Genomic DNA, 21,715 nt, shown 5'->3' on the forward strand with positions numbered 1-21,715 from the left:
TTCTACTAATGAGAAACAATTGTACTTGTTTATAGGAATACTGATACAAAGGGTGCAAATAAGGACAATTCAGTCACTTTACACTATCTCCGATCAAACCCAATGTGTCGGCCTGTTTACAGGGATATTATGCCAAGATAACGTTTCAAGAAACTTATTAGAATCATTAGGTTTCATGACAAAACTACCCACCAGCAAAGCAAGCAATCAGACAAGTTCATAGTAAACCATTTCCAACGAAGTGAACGATAGGTTTCCACTACTGTATAAACCAGGAGTGCACCTCAGCATTGATGAGATGCTCGGCTTGTTTACAGGACGTTAATCCCTCAGAGAACGAGGAGAATCCGGGCAAGTATGGCATCACTGTACGCGTGATGTCAGACGCAATAGACAGACACGTCACTAATATGGAACGCTATGCAGTTAAAGTACAAAGTTTGTCCGAGAAAGAACGATTTTCAAAAGCTGTCGTTAAACGTCTGGCAGTGTCTGTGAAAAATACTGGTCGAAATATTACTACAGATCGATACTACACATCGGTGGATTTGACGGAAGAGCTACACCAAGGCTATATAAATTTACTACAGCAGGAACTCTGCACTCAGACAGGAAGCAAATTCCAGGTACAATGAAGAACGCATCAAATCGAGATCTATATTCATCAATGTTATTGTTCAAGACCTAACAACTGGTAGTCCACCAGTTATTTTGGTATCATACAGAATAAAAACAAAACCTAGTTAAAATTGCTGATATTATCAACAACGCGCCAAGATTAAAGCACTGAAGGAGGAAAGAGGTACAAAACCCACGTAAATTCATATTACAATTCCACGAAAGGTGGAACTGATGCCATTGATCAAATGGCTCTTGTGTACGCCTGCGAGAGGAGAACAAAGATATGGCCTCTATCAATGTTTTACTCTTTCATCGATATCTTTGCTATCAGTGCAAACTACAAATTTCACCCAGCAATATCCAAGATGCAACGTGAAGACTCATAGCAATCAGAAACTTTTCCTTCAGCGTGCTAGGTTGGGATCAGTGTATCGACAGGTAGCAGGAACAAGTATTCCGGTCGGAGCTGCCAGAGGAGGAGGTCATGTGAGCGTGAGCTGTGTTTACTTCTACGAATGAATACGTTGTGTGTGCGTGTGCGTTTCCTCTCCTGCAGAAGGCTTCGGCAGAAAGCTAATGTTGTGTCTTTTCGTTGTGCCTGTCTGCTACTCGTCCTGTCACCTTTATGGTAAACAGCAACTGTCTTTTCCTTACAGGGTTCATATTCCAATCTGGAGTTCCCATTGCTTCATTTTGACAATGTAAGCAGGTTTTTAAACAAATCGTCCAGTCAGTGGAAAGTATTCCACAAAATAAAATCGAAGAAACGACAACACCTGGAGATCAGCCTCCTGTATGGAAAGGCCTGTAGCCTTTTTGTGCGTAACAAGCTAAAACAAACAAGAAGACATACAACATTATGACTCGGTCCACAATACTGTTTTGGTTTTCACCAAAACAGTATTGTGGACCGAGTCATAATCACGTATGTAACACACATTCAGAAAGAATTGTGAAGTGTGTCTCCTGTCACGATGCTGAGGAGTAGTTTGTGTAATATATCAGCACAGTCATTTGTATTTTCTATTGCAACTTGCCAATTTTCATTGACTCGCCTAGCATTTACAGCTATTAACAATATTTATAAGTTACTGCCTTAGTTATAATACATAAACCTCTTGAAAGTTATAATTTTTTATCAGCAGATTATTTTAATGCCAGAGAGTTCACCGACACCCCGCGCCCCCTTCGGCATCCGTTACAGACGCAAAAAAGCCTGGGCGTTGTAATCTCCTCCCTCCTCCCTTCTTCCATCTATTGTATGCATTAAACAATTTTCTCACATTTTGGTATATCATACAGTACTTTGATTTTTCACATTAACAAAGTCGAAATTTCATTGTTCCCGTCTATTATACAAAAATACGTCCGATCATACCCTGCGGAAATAACAATATTTCAAAGGGTTTACAATTTTTCTTAACAAATGAATTCCTACTAGTTTTCGTTACATTATTAATTTCGATTGTTATTTCATAAATAAATCCACAAATAAACATAGTTAACAGTACAGGATTGTGTAATTAATAACAGAAATTTTAAGCGTGCAAATAGTTCTTAACTTCAAATGTTTCTAAAAACAATTAACTGTACATTCAGAACTAGTACTTATCGATTATAAAAGCGAAACTAAAATATTTTATAAAGTAATTCCTTTTCATAAATCTTAGCTTGAAACATAACATACTGTGTATAAAATTGTATGAAAGTTTTCAGAAAAGCAACTGAGATAATATTGAATTCTGCAAAGTTTGAAAAATAATACTGGTACTGACAACTACTATTGCGGAAAAGTAATGCTAGAGGAGGATGTTCCGTCACAGCGTCGTAGAGTTACCACAAGTTTTGTGGTTCTCTTTTAATATTAAAGTGAATCATCTGTGTAGCACAAGATGATCAAGATTATAATGTTCTGGGTTCTGTTAGTCAACAGTTTTCGAGGTAATCGTATATTTGTGGAGATACTCCACATGGCGGTGTCACACCTACTTCTACTCTGGATCGTAGCTACTAGTCTAAAAAATTGACAAGGTAGTGTAGTGACGGACGTATTTCGGAAATCACTGCTCCTAGTTGCTCAGTGTCGTTATTTCGCCTTAATAAAAACAGATCAACAATAACACAGAAGTAACTCGCAGTTTAAACTCGCAACATTTTCGGTTCACAACTCCACAGTCGTATTTCAGCCAATGCTCCAAATCTTCATACTGCGCCACGAGCTGTATTGTTAAAAGGGGCATGAACAAATTCCATGCTTTCCACAAAATAATCTGAAAGTCCGCTTGCGGTGGTTTATACCCGTTACTTACAGCATTTAGTTTCTCATGTTGTAATGTGAACTGAAGATCCGGAATATTGCGAAGAAATGTGACGTTGCCAGCTAGGACGTGGGCGGCAGTACAAGGACGTAGCGTCGTCGTCAAAGCGGGAGGAGGCGTCAAAGGGGTCCGGACCCTCCCCCCCCTCCCCTGCGTCTTAATGAAATTACACACTGTCTCGTTATTATTAATTGGTATTTTCTGCTACAAGTTATTTTAATTTATTTTATGTTTAATTTAACAAATTGTAATACATTTCGAGCACGTTCTGCCCATCTCCAGGCTTGTAAGTATACAGAAAATTGTTACTTGAAAACAAATTGTCTTAAATTTAATTAACATAGCACACGTTGTTTACTGGTCGCTGCTGGAGTGGCTGTTGGGGTAACTGGAGGGAACGGGGGCAATGGTTCGCGAGAAACTGGTGTCCAGTGATGTTTTATGCTGGTACAGAGCTGTCTGTCTGCACCACAGCCGGTATTTGATGCGAAGAATCTTGCATCAGTTATTACGTTGCGAAAATCGTATGATACACTTTTTTACCTGACAGTTCTTCATTTATGATTTTTGGGGTATTAGAGCTTTGTTCTGCATCCTTAGTACATTGGCGGAGTTGTTTGTAACATTACGATATTGTATTATTTATTTCGTCGCCGTTTTTTGACATAATTCAGTGCACAAAATTTTCTACATTCATTTAAACACAGTACGCTTAATACAATACGGCGGTCGTGCAGCGTGTGAATGAGTAGGCCTATCGATTATCGTATTTTTCAGTGATATTCACGATGCTGGTAATGATTTGTTTCACATTTACACATCTTAAATCTATTGCGTTGAAACTGGCTTAAGACTGCTGAAGAATTTCGAGTTTTTGAATTCGCTTAACTCATTAAAAATACTACCTCCGTGTTTTGTATTAATAGCGTAAACTTTCATTTTGTGCAAAATTTCAAGACTAATTCAATTTTTAAAGGGTGGCCTGTGTCCTTAATGTGTATTGCTACTTCCGATTTATTACAATTACCTAGACTGTATCAGTCTATATGTTCTTTAAATAGAGTTCTGCAATTTCTGCGTGTTTGCTCTGTATAATATTTGTTGCGTTGGCTGCAGGTAATTTTGTAGATGCCAAGTGAATCAAGATCTATATCTGGCGGTTTTATGTTGTGAGTAAGCTTCACACTTAGTTTGTTATTGGTGCTTGAGCTAATTTTTTACATCTGTGTACTGGAGCAGCCTAGCTAATTTGTCAGCCATTATACCAAGATAAGGCGTTTTTACATATTTAAGTGCTGGGGTGCTGTCGCTTTTGAGTGTACGTTATGTTGTTCGTTCAATTAATTTTTTATCTGTTGTGACGTCCTATTAATGGGTGTAGGAGCGTATCTAATGCATATTTCAGTACATTTTGTGGTTTCTATATCTTGGTGGTGTTCTGTGTGTCGAACAGGAAATTTCTGGGCTCCGTATAGCATTGACCTACATGCAGTTCTTTTGTGAGAGGTGGGGCGTGTAGAGGAGTTTGGTATAGTGTTTTCTATACCAACAGGCTTTCTGTAAATACTGGAAGGCAACTTTTAGTTCTTTTTTGATATTTTCATATCAAGAAAAGATATGATGTTTTTTTCATGCTCAAGGATAAACTAGATATTTTAAGCACGCTATTGAACTTATTAACAAGGATTGTTACGTCATCATCTGTACTATCAAATAGAATGAGGGTGTCATCCACGTACCTATTATGGGATTTAACTTAAATTGTGATGCTACGTTTCAGTCTCAATGTTTTATTCACTATATGGTTGATAATATTTCTGCTATCAGGTCACTAAGAACGCGTCGCATTGCTAGCCCTAGGTCATGCCTGTAAAACTGGAAAGTTGTGGTAAGTTCTTAAGGGGCCAAACCGCTGAGGTCATCGGTCGCTAAGCTTACGCACTGCTTAATCTAACTTGAACTAACTGACGCTAAGGACAGCACACACACACACACACACACACACACCCATGTCCGAGGGAGGACTCGAACCTCCGACGGGGGGAGCAACGCGAACCGTGACAAGGCTCCCTAGACCGCGCGGCTACATCGCGCGGACATGCTTGTAAATTTTGTTGTTGAAAGAGGAGTAGTTATGTGAGAGTGCTAAATTAAGTTTCTCAAAAAAAGAAGTTCTTTTGCGTTGTTTCAGCTGTTTTCTCTACTGGTGTACTGCTGTTGCCGTGCTCTGCAATTGAAAGATGTTTTGATTTTCGGTCATACAACGAACGATAGTCAACAGGCCGTCAGTAGGTTTAAGCTACCGATAGCACTACCAACTGCCACCCATTCCTAATTTAGCCATGACCAACCATTGTACATTTTTGGGTTTATTTGAGCTCAGCCGTTGGTTTGATAATCAGTTCAATTCTTACTTGCAGTTGAGTTCAAGTTAAGTGCTGTCGTTTCTGTGCTGTCTGCCTTTGTGATACTGTCTAATTATAGATAGGTTTGTTACAAGGAAGAAGAGGAAAACCGATTTTGACGGTAAGTTAAAAATATGTATGCACTACTGTAATAGCCTAATTACCTACCTATAGCAGCTGGAATCGTAATTTGGAGACTAGTAGAACTTTGGGTTTGTCGTATTTCAGTATTTCAGCAGGTTGCGGAGCGGTAAACTTCATTGAAAATAACATTAAATTAAAATCAGTCCATAGAATCACTCTTGGATTGGCCTGTGTGGTCCAAAAATCGCGTTGATCAACAAAAATAACGCCCAAACGATGTCGTCTCCACTCCTTCAAAAATTTTGCTCAAAATTTTATCATTGGTAGCTCAAATGCCAAACTATCGCCTATCTGGTCACCTAGGCAGTACTCAATAATGAAAAGCGCTTACGATACGGAAATATGGGGAGGTGTTTGTGAAGAGTAGAACGGGCCTGTGATGACTGCACAATCCATAGTTCGTTCGTTTCTAAAAGATTTTTCCAGCAGGATGCTTGAACTCGCTCTAACAAACTACCCACTCCATCCCCTTCCTCCCCTCTTCGCTTTTAAGTAGATCTTGCACAGCATTTAATAAATAAAAGCATAAGCGTCCCTTATTGACATTGTAACTGTGCAGCTAAATTTATTGCAACATTACGCTAAATCTTTTCTGGATATGATTCAAGCCGGTAAGTACTTTAGTATGAAGTAGGGAGCCCTCTGTACATTCAATCTGTCATCAAATACGTTATTTTTAATCGATGTTGAGCTGTTCTTCCGACCTATGTTAAAGTAAACAATTTTTTTAAAATGAAAGTTCCATGTACAACACGTTTCTGCAGGGAAGGAGTGGCACGACATGAGGACTACTCTGAGCCCAGCCTTCACCTCTATGAAGATGAAAAACATGTTCGTACTTATATCAGAGATTGGGCAGCAGATGGTCCGGCACCTAACGAAAGAAATGGCAGAGCTGAGAAGTGAGTGTCTACACGTTGTATTTAGTGCAATTGCATGCGTCATATTAAACTGTTGACTCTTCTGTTACTAGTGCAGTGTCGCTGACTAAGTCAGACAGCAACACTGCCCTTAGTAGCAAAACAAGACTGTTATCCTGTTGCAATAATGTGCAGTGTTTATGTTATTGTCGTCACTTTATTGTCCTACATTTGTCTTCTCAACGTAAAAAAAAAATTAAAGCCTACTTTGAACAAATGAAGATACGATCGTTGACGAAGACATCGTTCTGCATTGGATTTAAGAGACCACATTGCTTTGATCCAACTGTCAGCTTTCGAAAAGACTTGCCACTATATTTTTGATCGCACACATAAATCAGATTTACTTCACTTACTAATCGTTTATCACTTCCAACATCTAAAACAAGATATGCACTCGGGAAGTAACTGCACTGTGTGCAACTCTTGGAGGAGGGTAATTTAGACCACTGTTAATCCCCAGCCTTTCGGTTCCACGTACATGTGGAGGTGTGAACATAAGAATATATTCCTCATTAGGTCCTTACAGAATTTATGCGAATACGATGAAAGCCGCTGCAACATTTTACTATCCATATCAAATACTGATTCTCAGATTACAAAGAACAACATTTCACTAACAGAAGGATGTAGCTCAGTTTCTACACCAATTTCATCCTGAAAATTATTCAGAGAAATAACGCATAAGAGTCTCGAATATAACATATTCAGTATACGCTGTATAATTTTTCTATAATTATTTCCATAAATGGAAATATGCCTTCCGCTCTTTCTACAGTTTATGAGGCTCACCACTCCCCAAATGGTCTGAAAGGGTTTTACGCAGCCAAAAGCCCCGTCCCTTCTCGCTGTGCTACGCTACGACGACAGGAAGACGCGTATGCCTGTCTAGCCGATGGGTATCATCGTTTTAGCCACGGGTCATTTGAGCACTCGAGCATCAACAACTGAAAGGCTGCCGCATCATCCAGAAACATACCCCTTACTGGATACGGACGCCACCACCATTCTGCACCTTTATCTCTGTCACAGAGCACAGTGATTAACAGGGGTGCAGGAACACTGCCACTGGACGAGTTTGTCCGGACAAATAAGTTGATGTATAAGTAAGTCCACATCCATTGCAGGATGCGGAGTCTCAGAAACTACAGAAGGAATTAATTCCAACAGCTCATTGTTCAGGCGGGCGGTGGACATATTTTTCTGTGTGGGGTTTGACACGGCAATGTATGAGGGCCCCTAATCCTCTGCTATATTCGCAGGAGAACGATGCAGGAACCTCTGCCCTGATCATGTACATATGTTTATTCGCTTACAAAGTTCTGCAGGTAACATTCACCTTCAACAAGCCACTGCACCACACCAACGATCCCATATTGTGTAAGGGTTTTGAGGAACACTCCTCGAACATGAAGGTGCTTGTGTGGTTCATTTCTTGACCTTTACCACCCCCCCCCCCCAACCCCCTCCGGACCCTAAAAATCCCTTCTTTCTTGCCGTACCTGTGGAGCGCAGAATTGCATTCATTTGCCTTATCACTCCAACAGTTAAAAAATTAGCCGTTTAGCTAATGACCTGGTGATGTTTCCATGAACGAAGACCGTATGTGGCATAAAACGAGAGTCAATTTTCATGTAACGAGATTAAAAATTTCACTTTATGAAACTGATATCGCTGATCGCACTCCTATTGAAGACACTAAGTTTTCCATGGGTGCCAGTGTGATTAGAGAGTGCTAAATGAGTTACACATGGGTTAAAGGACGGAAGGAAGATCATTTCCGAAGAAATTTCACGTTTCCGCCCGGTCGTAGTGAACTAAACTCCATAATATTTCAACTGGTCACCTGCCAATCACCGTCAAGCAAGCCATCTAAGACGTCCTCCGTCCCGCAATATACAGGGACAGCCACTAACTATTGCCACCTAGAATAACTCCGGAAGTATGATAGTAGCTGAAACGTTTGTGGAACAAATGTTGCATGGGACAACGGGGGGTCATAATATGACGCCGGTTTTTTGTTGCTAGTGTAATATTGCTACATGAATTTGCTATGCTGAAATCGGGTGCTAATAGTAGAATAAAAGCGGGTTAAAAGCTGTGAGCTGTCTGGCGAAGTTAATCTTGTATTACTAAGCAACTGTTTCATCAGGTATCTAGTCTAAGTTTACCAAATTCCCAAACAGACTAACATTGATTATAATCTTTTACAGTCATACAACAACCGGTAATATATCTATATATAAAAAGGAGAATTTAAATAAAAAGAAAGAAATCAGTTTATATTTGGAAATTTATTTTAAGATTGTTCATTGAAATTTCAGCATATTATACGTGAGTTATAACTGAGCTGGTGCCTTGTTTAAGGATTGTAAAAATGTGAGATTTTAATCTTATGGAACACATCAAATATGGAGCCAAGATTGGGAGACTGCATACAACCCTGCATTCACAAAACAACACCCAAAGAACGTTGAAACATAAGCAAGGAGAAATTAACCACAACCAACAGATTCAGTTTTCACCCAAAGAAATTACGTTCGTAACACAATCCTGTCCGTCATGTAATTACCACACACTGGTATACTAAATTCATATCAACTCTTTGTAAAATCTTCCCAAAAGGAATAGCTGAAGGCTACTTTGATGATTACACCATATGCTCCACGTGGTCAACTTGGTTTACAGAAAGCGTATAACTCCACAGTAATTTTGATAATTAAAATAAGTTCGATCGAAAAGCAATTGACAAAAGAAAAACCTTGAACTGGTTACTAACGTCTTACTATTAACCTGATGGGTCAAACAGTTATATAAGCACGTGGTACTGGTCTCGCAAAGTACACTCCACGTGGGTTGAACATAACGAAAAGCATAAAGAAAAGTTGCTATATTGTAAAATGTTGTCAAGACGAGACGTTATAATTACACTACGCTGCAATTTAAGATAACCTTAGATATTTTAGAGCTAAACCCGAAATAAAGATGATTAAATTTTCAGTTAGGCTGAACTTAACAAATCCATTGTCCTACGGACTTAGCAGACACGCACTTAGCCGGAGATCTTACCACTTCAGACGCTCGCCACGGTCCCACAGCAACTGCCTTACAGCCGAGCGTGCTTCCTGAGGGTGGCTCACCAAGACCAACGGAAGTGGCCAGAGGGGCAGCTTCCTATACCAACATGACAACGGACGGACAGAACCATACTAAGGATAGAAACCTCTTTGCTTTTAGGAACCGTAGCTACCTGTTCCGACGTTGGTCCTACTGTTCTCTAGCAGACAGGCTTGTCTGCTACCCTCAAGCATGCAACTACAAATACATTTGCTCATTCATACTCTCACACAGAAGGGAAGGGGGATGACAGTATCTTATCATATACAGTATATAAAAGAAAGCGGATGTAGGTTCCGTATGAGACTGTGTGACATGAATTACATATAAACTGTGTTTTAAAGTGTAGTAGTGTGACAGATCGTTCTTGTTTACGTGTAAAGGTAACACGTTCCACTACTCAGTCTCCTCCCAGATAGTCAGAAACGCCACAGTAAATTTAGAAGAGGAATTTATTCCATAAATGACAACAGATTTAAGAAATCAAACATGAAAGGAATCCAACAGAGACCTTTCATAACTCCAACGCTCCGGGAAAAGACTGTGCAGGGAATTTTCTGGCCATGCTAGGACATTCCCAAGCAGGCTTCTCACACCCTACTTAAACCAAAAGTGTAAAGAAAAGGCAAAAGGTCACCAGCTACTTGCTAAAACACAATAATTTCAACAAATCTTTAAAATCTACTAATTTCAAACAAAAAAAAAACACAATCTGTGACACCTATTTAAAAGATCGTGTAGACCTAATTCGGTCAGCAAGTAAAAACAATGGTTCCTGTGTCATTAATATGAAAACAATTTCTGGTTGTTACCCTTATGGAGTTCACCAGTGTTTGCTCATTGCAAGAGCCAACTGATCACAGGCAAATTTATGACTGTTTATTAACAAGCAAAATTTATGGAAATAGCAAAGGTGCCACAGCAATTAAAAAAGAACATGAAATAACATCAGTATTATAAAGCAGAACATTACAATGCACAATCCGCAAAAGCAAAAATTGATAAGAAAAAAAACATGTTTTACAAAGTGGTTATCGCAAAAAAAATTCTATATCTTATAAAACTATTAATTTGTAGAATTAACATAATTATGTGGCATTAATTTAATCACTCTACTATATTTCAGTTAGTTAGCAAACAATGAGCACTGTGTCATTATACTGAAAATACAATTAATTATGTGATTGTTACCCTTAAGGGGTTCCTCACTATAAATATGCCCCATGCAAAGGCTAATCGATCACAGTCCAATGAGAATGAATAGCAATCTGACTGATAAACGAAGCAATGCCACATGAATGAATTTACGAAACAAAATAACACAAATCTAATACATCACACAAGAACAAACATTGATCAATAAAACAGTACAATAGTCAATATCTAATAAAAAACACCAATAAATAAAACACCTGCAAAATACAAGAGTCAAAGTCTAAAATAAACAATAAATAGAACACCTGCAAAATACGAGAGTCAAAGTCTAAAAAAAATTAATAAATAGAACACCTGCAAAATACAAGAGTCAGTCTAGTAAACACCAATAAATCGAATCCCTGCAAAACACACGAGTCAAAGTTTCTGTTACAGAAACACACGTATATGCATTGAACTAAGAACCGTATAATCACTGTTCACTGATACACTCACTAGTTCCACTGTTCCGAGGCACAGTATAAGGGGTGGGGGAGGGGGTTCGTCGCCGCAGCTGTCAGTAGGGATTTTTGTCCATCTGTTGCGTGCAATCCCGCCGTCTCTGCCCTCTCATGAAGTTTCTCTTGGTGGTCTGTGTCACGTACATCTCAATTTGGTTCCATGTTTGTGTTGTCAAATTCGTGCGGTATCCTCGATTGACACGCCAGGTTGATATTCCTGGGCAAGGATGACACTTAATGGCTCTTCTTTTGTGCCACCCTTAGCGACCAGAGAACATCGAACCATGATTTACTGTCGCTTGACAGTGGGCATCCGTCAGGAGATGTTGATAGACGTCGTTGAAGTCTGCCAGTTTCTCTGGACAGTATGTGTCAAAAGGCTCCACGCCCTTTGTGTTGTTACATTCTTGAGTTATCCTCAATTGGCTCGCCGGTTTGATATTCCTGGGCAAGGATGACACTTAATGGCTCTTCTTTTGTTCCACCCTTAGCGACCAGAGAACATCGAACCATGATTTACTGTCGCTTGACAGTAGGCATCCGTCAGGAAATGTCGATAGGCGTCGTTGACGTCTGCAAGTTTCTCTGGACAGTATGTGTCAAAAGGCTCTACGCCCCTTGTGTTGTTTCTCCGCGGCCGTCTCGTCACGGTCGCGTGCGTGTGGTGCGTTGCCAGCAGATGGATTTCCGCGCGGTGGACCGCTCGCCCATCTCAGGTCATCGCCTTCAGGAAGGGTCGCACGGGGCGGCCGCCCATTAGCTCCAGGTGCAAGGGAAAGTGTTTGCCGCGTACCTTCTTTTGTTGTCGGCCGCGCTCCCGAAGTGGCCTGGCTGACAGCGTGTCCTGCTGGGAAACCCGCTAGATTACAACTAGTCCGGCTGCTCCCGCTGTCTCGTAAGAGTTTAGCCGGTTCGCTTTCACGTTCTCAACTGCATTCACAGAAATTTTTCATCATCCTTATGTGATTACACAATGTCATACATAATACCACTTAGTATTGTCTTTCACAATTTTTAAGAACAAAGTGAGACTTATTTTTTTTATTTTTTTTTATTTTTTTTATAAAAATAATTAGATGAATCGACAATGTAAAATAAAATTTAAATGACTTGACAATGTAAAAAAAATAAAAGTGAAATGACTTAACAATGTAAAAAAAATAAAAAATTAAATGTACTGACAATATAATATTTAAATCCACATCACTAATGCGGTTCACTTACGTTTTAATAAATCCAATGCTACTTATTAATTCACTAAAATGAATAGGATTATGCCTTGTGCAAGTATAGGTCAGGACAGCATAGGGTTCACATGGTATTTACACACACATACATGCACACCTGTTGTCTATTCTAGAAACTAACTACCCATAAACATGCATTACTCAATATTCTACTTCTATCCACTACTAGTTAAGCCAATAAGCTACTTCAATGCTATTTCAACACCGTGTATATACCACTACAACATTGTTCTAATTCGTCCTCTTCTTGACGCTCGCGGCATGCGTCTTGTCACATGATAAATATGAAGAAACTTTCCTTAAACATACACAGTAAAAAGAACAATGGTTATTTACACACCAAAACATTTATACCAGTTCGCACACCTGAAAAGAGACTCGCAGTTATACATTTATCATACTCATATATTCACACATAAAACAGTAAGAAAATTTCATCTAAAATTACGTTATTACAAGAATTAATCACACAGATGGCTCTGAGAACGGTAAAAATGTCTGCACTATACAGGTTATACTACATTTTCTTACCCATTTTGCTGCGATTTCGTTCCTTCTTTAAGTTACCTCTCGCTTCCAAATCAGTCATTTCGCCTGTGGTGGTTATTCTGGATTCATTTCTCATGAATGGCAAAATTGTGGTCACCTCTATTCTGTAAAACAGTATCATCTTAACATATTGAACTTACAACAGACACAAAAGATCCGAATCCTCCTGTAGTTTAAATGACAAATGTTTTGCTTTATCCTTATTACCTTAAACCAAGCTTTCCTTCGTTCCCATAATCAAAATTATTTAATCATCCTCTACCTTCAAGAGGGAAATTTCCTCAGTACAAATCATATAGGCTGCAGTGCATCCCGCACCAGCGAAAACAGTAAGCTGTAATGCTCACAGCATCAGCAAAACACATAAACGTCGCTTTTCTAGGACAAGTATTAACGCAGAATAATTTTTTTAGGCTTTGGCTCAACATCAGTGAAGACTACAAAAAGGATCCATATTTCTGTACCAGTCTCCATTTGCTGAAAAACTGCTCGTATTTGACTACCACAATAATATTTCAGGGCCACGTAAATTACACAAACCACAATTCTTCTTTCACCTTGAAGGGAATCAATCTACTTACGAAATCCACAGACAGCACTTTCCGTACTCAGCTATAAAGAACAAAAAAGTACATATATCATCAATATTAACATATCATCGCATATTGGGAAGCCAATGGTTAAACAATCGTATTATCGCATCCTGTTTTCAAGATTCTGAACTTACTCATTCCTTTCTCAGAGTTCTCCTATCTTAAAATATTCATACAGCACGCATACTATAGTAAGAGATCCTCATTTATACTGACAGATATAGAATAGTAATAGATAGATAGTAGCACTGAAAGTAGAAAATCGGAAACAGGGCTACTATCAGCTGGGGACCTGGGTTTGCCAGACCCATAATACCCACAGATCGGATATTCCCCTGAGTTTTGCATTAATTCAACACAGATCTTGCTTCCCTCAGGAGCGACTCTTTTCAATTTACACAAAAAAAACATAAACAGCATTTCACTCGCTCACAAGGAAACCTTTTATCTTTACGTTTGAATCAAACTAAATCCTAATTGCACAAGGAAAGAAAACAAATTAACAACATCACTTCAATCAATCACATAAAAACATCTTTATCATTAATTTTTACCAACATATTATTCAAAATGCATGTCACAAATTTAAACTAATCAATTCTTTCTCCTCACCGTCCTCTCTACTTCTCACTGTCCTTTCTACTCATTTGCCATGTCACTCATTTGTTCCGATTGGGCGCCTTCTGCGCTGATCATTTATCATTGTCGGTTTTGTTCATTTCCATTTGCTGGATTATGTCTAGGGTTGGCCGGCCGAATTTCAACATCATGAGGTGCTCCGCCTACAGTCCTATTCCCACCGTATTCATCGTAGTATCGATTCTGGTTGCCGTACCTGTTGCGTTCACGGTCTTGTCCACGTCCTCGATCATTTCTGTTGTTCCACCTGTTTTCGCGACTGTTACCCCAGTTTCTATACGGCCGGTCCCGATTATTGTTCCGTTCGCGTCGCGACGACCAGTCACGCCGTTGATTAGTAATACGGCCACGACTGCGGTCGCGATGCTGTGCCCCGTAATAACTTTTGTGGCTGATTAGGCGGGCATTCTGCTATATTATATTCCAACTCTTGGAGAAGTGTTTTAAACGTTTCGACGTCCTCTTTGCATCGTCCCGCAAGAATGACGTGCCGCAAGTGCATCGGCAATTTGGTGATGCATATCCTAATTAGTTCCGCAGGCCCGTATGGATCGTATAAAAATTGATTTGCCTGCAGCATGTGGTCGAATAGGCGTGCAGGGCTGCCGAAACCAGACTGGGTCAAATTTGGCAGCATAATTATGCCATGTTTGACCCTATCTTGTGCCGCTTCCGACCAATAGGCGGAGAGAAAGGCTTGTCGAAACTCCCGAGTGGAGTTGCAGTGACGCGCTGCCGACCTCATGCGAATCGCCGTTTCGCCTTCCAAATAGCCACACATATATTCTATCTTATGTGAACTTGCCCAGTCGGGGGGAAGACAGAACTCAAATTGCTCGAGCCATGCTCGTGGATGTATTCCTTTTTGCGAATTTCGGAATATCTCAAACTTTCTTACCGTAAGGAAATGTTTGAAATCAAATCCCCGCATTTCCTCCTGTCGAGGCCCTTGAATGTTTCTATTTTTCTCATGTCTGCCCCTCAAATTACATTCTTCCCTGTCGTCAAAATCTCCCTCGTGGCCGGAGTCCCTCTCTGCACTGTTCGTACGGCTATTTTTAGTGCTATTGGCGAGTTCGGAATCACACGCCATGCGGTTTTCCAGATGCGCCACGCGTTCTTGTAATTCGCCTGTTACAGCCTTGTGTTGCCTGTTCACTTCGAATTGTCCCTTCTGAAATCTCAGAAGCGAACGCACTTCTTCGGTCTCTGCGGCCGCTACCGGTGTAGTATTGTTCTCGCCTTCCGTCAGCTTCATCGTGCCTACAATGTCCGCTAATGCCGCAATCTTATCATCTATTTGTCTCTTGTCCTCCGCCCCAGTCTGCTTCAATTGTTCTACTTGCTGTTCCAATGCGTGGATCGCTAAACTGTTGTCCGTTATTGTGTTGCTAACGGACGTGGGACAATGCGTTTCCGCATCTTGGACCCTCGAGAGTACCTGCTGATGTTCCCTTTGGCATTCTTCCCTCAGCTCTTGGAAATTCCTAAGTAGCCGTTTTTCGCTTTCTTTAGATTCGGCATCGCGACTCCGCTTGCTCTGTTCTAAGGCTTGCAGACGATCATCGATTTGTTCAAATGTACGGCCTAATTCTTTCATAATATCACTTTTTATTTCACTTGCCAGATTGTTTATTCTTTGTGAGCTATCATCGGACACTCTCTGCATCGACTTGTCGACTTTATTTGTCTGCTGGATTAGTTTTTCGTCTATTTGTTCGCCTAGCTCGCGGATCGATTTTTCGGATTTCTGCGTCATTTGTTCGCCTAGCTCTCGGATCGATTTTTCAGATTTCTGCGTCATTTGTTCCCCTAGCTCGCGGATCCATTTTTCAGATTTCTGTGCGTTTTCTTTATTTTGTTGCAATAAGGCTTTCATGAGTTCTGCCAAATCATTTTGGTTAGTAGGAGGCAAATTAATTTGTGGCTCTGATGTGAACCCGTTCGTGCTGTTCTGCATTTCGTCTGAAGTATTTCCCATTGCATTTTCGGAACCGCCCAACGCGTTAACATTCGAAATCAAATTATCCCCTTGGTCCATGTTGCTTAAGTTGTCGGACCGCTTACTTTTAGTTTGGTTACGTGTCTGCATTAGTTCAATTTATACCCAGTACGCAACACACTAATCACAGTAAATGTATCCCCCAAAAATTTCGACAGTTACACGAAAGGTACCCAACCTAGTACTCACTTTTTCACACGCAAAACAAATTTTTATCTTTGATCGAAACAGTGGAATTTATAAGCGAGAAAAAAAAACCACACACACATATAAAACACACAAATATAGAAAACAAAACAACAAGACAAACAACACAACGCCGCTCAACAACGCAGTGAATCTTTAGAAAGTCTCCTCAGAAACAACGCAGAAGTTGTTTGAGCGCTGTAGGGAAAAAAAATTAAGATTATACAACGCTTGCAATCTAACGTCTCAGAGATTCCAGAGTCTAGCGGAATCACAGAACAGGGTCGCCATGCGTAATATTGCTACATGAATTTGCTATGCTGAAATCGGGTGCTAATAGTAGAATAAAAGCGGGTTAAAAGCTGTGAGCTGTCTGGCGAAGTTAATCTTGTATTACTAAGCAACTGTTTCATCAGGTATCTAGTCTAAGTTTACCAAATTCCCAAACAGACTAACATTGATTATAATCTTTTACAGTCATACAACAACCGGTAATATATCTATATATAAAAAGGAGAATTTAAATAAAAAGAAAGAAATCAGTTTATATTTGGAAATTTATTTTAAGATTGTTCATTGAAATTTCAGCATATTATACGTGAGTTATAACTGAGCTGGTGCCTTGTTTAAGGATTGTAAAAATGTGAGATTTTAATCTTATGGAACACATCAAATATGGAGCCAAGATTGGGAGACTGCATACAACCCTGCATTCACAAAACAACACCCAAAGAACGTTGAAACATAAGCAAGGAGAAATTAACCACAACCAACAGATTCAGTTTTCACCCAAAGAAATTACGTTCGTAACACAATCCTGTCCGTCATGTAATTACCACACACTGGTATACTAAATTCATATCAACTCTTTGTAAAATCTTCCCAAAAGGAATAGCTGAAGGCTACTTTGATGATTACACCACATGCTCCACGTGGTCAACTTGGTTTACAGAAAGCGTATAACTCCACAGTAATTTTGATAATTAAAATAAGTTCGATCGAAAAGCAATTGACAAAAGAAAAACCTTGAACTGGTTACTAACGTCTTACTATTAACCTGATGGGTCAAACAGTTATATAAGCACGTGGTACTGGTCTCGCAAAGTACGCTCCACGTGGGTTGAACATAACGAAAAGCATAAAGAAAAGTTGCTATATTGTAAAATGTTGTCAAGACGAGACGTTATAATTACACTACGCTGCAATTTAAGATAACCTTAGATATTTTAGAGCTAAACCCGAAATAAAGATGATTAAATTTTCAGTTAGGCTGAACTTAACAAATCCATTGTCCTACGGACTTAGCAGACACGCACTTAGCCGGAGATCTTACCACTTCAGACGCTCGCCACGGTCCCACAGCAACTGCCTTACAGCCGAGCGTGCTTCCTGAGGGTGGCTCACCAAGACCAACGGAAGTGGCCAGAGGGGCAGCTTCCTATACCAACATGACAACGGACGGACAGAACCATACTAAGGATAGAAACCTCTTTGCTTTTAGGAACCGTAGCTACCTGTTCCGACGTTGGTCCTACTGTTCTCTAGCAGACAGGCTTGTCTGCTACCCTCAAGCATGCAACTACAAATACATTTGCTCATTCATACTCTCACACAGAAGGGAAGGGGGATGACAGTATCTTATCATATACAGTATATAAAAGAAAGCGGATGTAGGTTCCGTATGAGACTGTGTGACATGAATTACATATAAACTGTGTTTTAAAGTGTAGTAGTGTGACAGATCGTTCTTGTTTACGTGTAAAGGTAACACGTTCCACTACTCAGTCTCCTCCCAGATAGTCAGAAACGCCACAGTAAATTTAGAAGAGGAATTTATTCCATAAATGACAACAGATTTAAGAAATCAAACATGAAAGGAATCCAACAGAGACCTTTCACTAGATGCGGTCGCGTCATAGATATGAAGGTTATCTTTGTTTTTTTTTTTTTTAAGGGATGCTATAGTTTGGTACTCATTTTCTGATAGCGGTTATTGAGACATACCCAATGATGTGTAACAGTAAGGTCTTCGAAGGTCAACAAAGGTCAAAAAGTTGTCATGAACGTCCATTTACAGAAGGTCTTCGAAGTGATGACCATTGGTATCAATGCAGTGCTGTAATCTTCTTATCATGGATTGCATAGTATTCCTCATCACTTGGGCACTTATCGAAGCACATGCTCTGACAATTCTCTCTCGTATATCGTGCAAATAGTAAATATTCGCCGAATACGGCGTATCCATCTGACGTGCCATTGACATGTAAACACCATTCGACAGTTTCGCAATACAACACTAGACTAGTATCGTCGAATCAAGCGAATGTGAATGACGTATTCCATCGAAGAACAAGTCTGTATGTTTCTCATTTACAGAGAATACCAAAGAAATTCAGTGAGAGGTAGAGACTTGTGCACTGAAAGATATCCTCAACGTATTCATCATGAACGTCGTACATTTAAATATGTGTATGATAAATTGAGAACAACTGGATCTTTAACGCATCGGAAACATATCCGGCGAAGGAAAGTTACTAGAGGAAACGGAAATTGGTACTCTTCCCACTGTGTTCAAGATCCTTGTGTTAGTTCGAATGAGATTGCAAGGGAATCTGGCATGAGCCAGAGTAGTGTTGTTAGTGTTCCGCGTCGCCAAAAATATCATCCTTACCGTATCGTCTCCACCAAGAATTAACTGGTACGGATTGTATGCGTCGCATTGAATTCTGCCGATTGGCTCAAATTCAGATTAATTTGATTTTAGTTACTGACGAAGCTACATTCACGAACCATGGAAATGTTATGTTATTGGGCAACTGAAAATCCATGTTGGCTCCGGCAAGTTGCACACCAAAAACCGTGGTCAGTGAATGTATGATGTGAGATTCTGGCGGATGGAATTATAGGCCCCTATTTCATCGAAGGAAATCTTAATGGTAGGAAGTACACCACATTCTTGCAAGAAACATTAGGTCTGTTATTGGAAGAAATATCTTCAGGAACAAGGGACAGAATTTGGTATCAACACGATGGGTGTCCGGCACATTTTTCGCTGATACCTAAAAATGAGATGCAGAGACAATTCCCAAATCGTTGGAGTGGACTCGGATGAGATGTGTCGTGGCCAGCTCGTTCACCAGACTTGACGCCTCTGGATTTTTTTCTTGTGGATATTCGTAAAAGACATTTTTTTATGAAGACGTTCCAACTACATCTGAAGATGGTGGGGTTTCGAGTTCCGCTGGATAGGTCAGGAGTCCACTACACACAGCAGGCTGCTACACAGGTAGCAGGGGTTGTGTGGAGTGGACTGGGCGGTTTTTTTTTTGGTTAGATGGCCTCGGGCAACAGCCTCAAAGGGTGCAGGGCAAAGTCAGGACATGCGAGGACCAAGCAGCAATCGATATTGTAATTGTAAACTGTCGAAGCTGCGTTGGTAAAGTACCGGAACTTCAAGCGCTGATAGAAAGCACCGAAGCTGAAATCGTTATAGGTACGGAAAGCTGGCTCAAAGCAGAGATAAATTCTGCCGAAATTTTTACAAAGGCACAGACGGTGTTTAGAATTGATAGATTGCATGCAACCGGTGGTGGCGTGTTTGTCGCTGTTAGTAGTAGTTAATCCTGTAGTGAAAATAGAAGTGAATAGTTCCTGTGAATTATTATGGGTGGAGGTTATACTCAACAACCGAGCTAGGTTAATAATTGGTTCCTTTTACCGACCTCCCGACTCAGCAGCATTAGTGGCAGAACAAGTGAGAGAAAATCTGGAATACATTTCACATAAATTTTCTCAGCATGTTATAGTCTTAGGTGGAGATTTCAATTTACTAGATATAGACTGGGACACTCAGATGTTTAGGACAGGTGGTAGGGACAGAGCATCGAGTGACATTATACTGAGTGCACTATCCAAAAATTACCTCGAGCAATTAAACAGAGAACCGACTCGTGGAGACAACATCTTGGACCTACTGATAACAAACAGACCCGAACTTCTCGACTCTGTAAGCGCAGAACAGGGAATCAGTGATCATAAGGCTGTTGCAGCATCCGTGAATATGGAAGTAAATAGAAATTTTTAAAAAAAGGGACGAAGGTTTACCTGTTTAGCAAGAGTAATAGGAAGAACATTTCAGACTACGTAACAGATCAATTCGAAAATTTCTGTTCCGACACTGACAATGTTGAGTGTTTATGGAAAAAGTTCAAGGCAATCGTAAAATGGGTTTAAGACAGCTACGTGCCGAGTAAAGCTGTGAGGGACGGGAAAAACCCACCGTGGTTCAACAACAAAGTTAGGAGACTGCTGCGAAAGCAAAGAGAGCTTCACTGCACACTGGACTCGCATTCGGGAGGACGACGGTTCAATCCCGTCTCCGGCCATCCTGATTTAGGTTTTCCGTGATTTCCCTAAATCGTTTCAGGCAAATGCCGGGATGGTTCCTTTGAAAGGGCACGGCCGATTTCCTTCCGTCCTCCCCTAACCCGAGCTTGCACTCCGTCTCAAATGACCTCGTTGTCGACGGGACGTTAAACACTAACCACCACCAGAGCTTCACTGCAAATTTAAACGCAGCCAAAACCTCTCAGACAAACAAAAGCTAAACGATGTCAAAGTTAGCGTAAGGAGGGCTATGCGTGAAGCGTTCGTTGAATTCGAAAGTAAAATTCTATGTACCGACTTGACAGAAAATCCTAGGAAGTTCTGGTCTTACGTTAAATCAGTAAGTGGATCGAAACAGCATATCCAGACACTCTGGGATGATAATGACATTGAAACTGAGGATGACTCGCTTAAATCTGAAACACTAAACACCTTTTTCCAAAGCTATTTCACAGAGGAAGACTGCACTGCAGTTCCTTCTCTAAATCCTCGCACGAACTAAAAAATGGCTGACATCGAAATAAGTGTCCAAGGAATAGGAAAGCAACTGAAATCACTCAACAGAGGAAAGTCCACTGCACCTGACGGGATTCTACGCAGAGTACGCGAAAGAACTTGTCCCCTTCTAACAGCCGTGTACGGCAAGTCTCTAGGGGATCGGAAGGTTCCAAATGATTGGAAAAGAGCCCAGGAAGTTCCAGTTTTCAAGAAGGATCGTCAAGCAGATGCGCAAAACTATAGGCCTATATCTCCGATCTGTTGTAGAATTTTAGAACATGTTTTTTGCTCGCATATCATGTCATTTCTGGAAACCCAGAATCTCGCTGTAGGAATCAATATGGATTCCGGAAACAGCGATCGTCGAGAACCCAACTCGCTTTATTTGTTCATGAGACCCAGAAAACATTAGATGCAGGCTCTCATGTAGATGCT

At 40.3% G+C, this 21,715-nt stretch overlaps 1 protein-coding gene across 1 annotated transcript in view; it reads left to right on the plus strand.

The window, feature by feature from the left end:
- LOC126458635 (cytochrome P450 9e2-like) overlaps positions 1-21,715 on the plus strand; it is an 85,731-nt gene that overhangs the window by 31,679 nt on the left and 32,337 nt on the right. The window contains exon 3 of the mRNA XM_050095803.1: positions 6,253-6,390. Coding sequence (XP_049951760.1) covers positions 6,253-6,390 — 138 coding nt within the window. The remainder of the gene's footprint in view (positions 1-6,252; positions 6,391-21,715) is intronic.

Source organism: Schistocerca serialis, chromosome 2 (genome assembly GCF_023864345.2).
Source record: "Schistocerca serialis cubense isolate TAMUIC-IGC-003099 chromosome 2, iqSchSeri2.2, whole genome shotgun sequence".
Lineage (NCBI taxonomy): Eukaryota > Metazoa > Arthropoda > Insecta > Orthoptera > Acrididae > Schistocerca > Schistocerca serialis.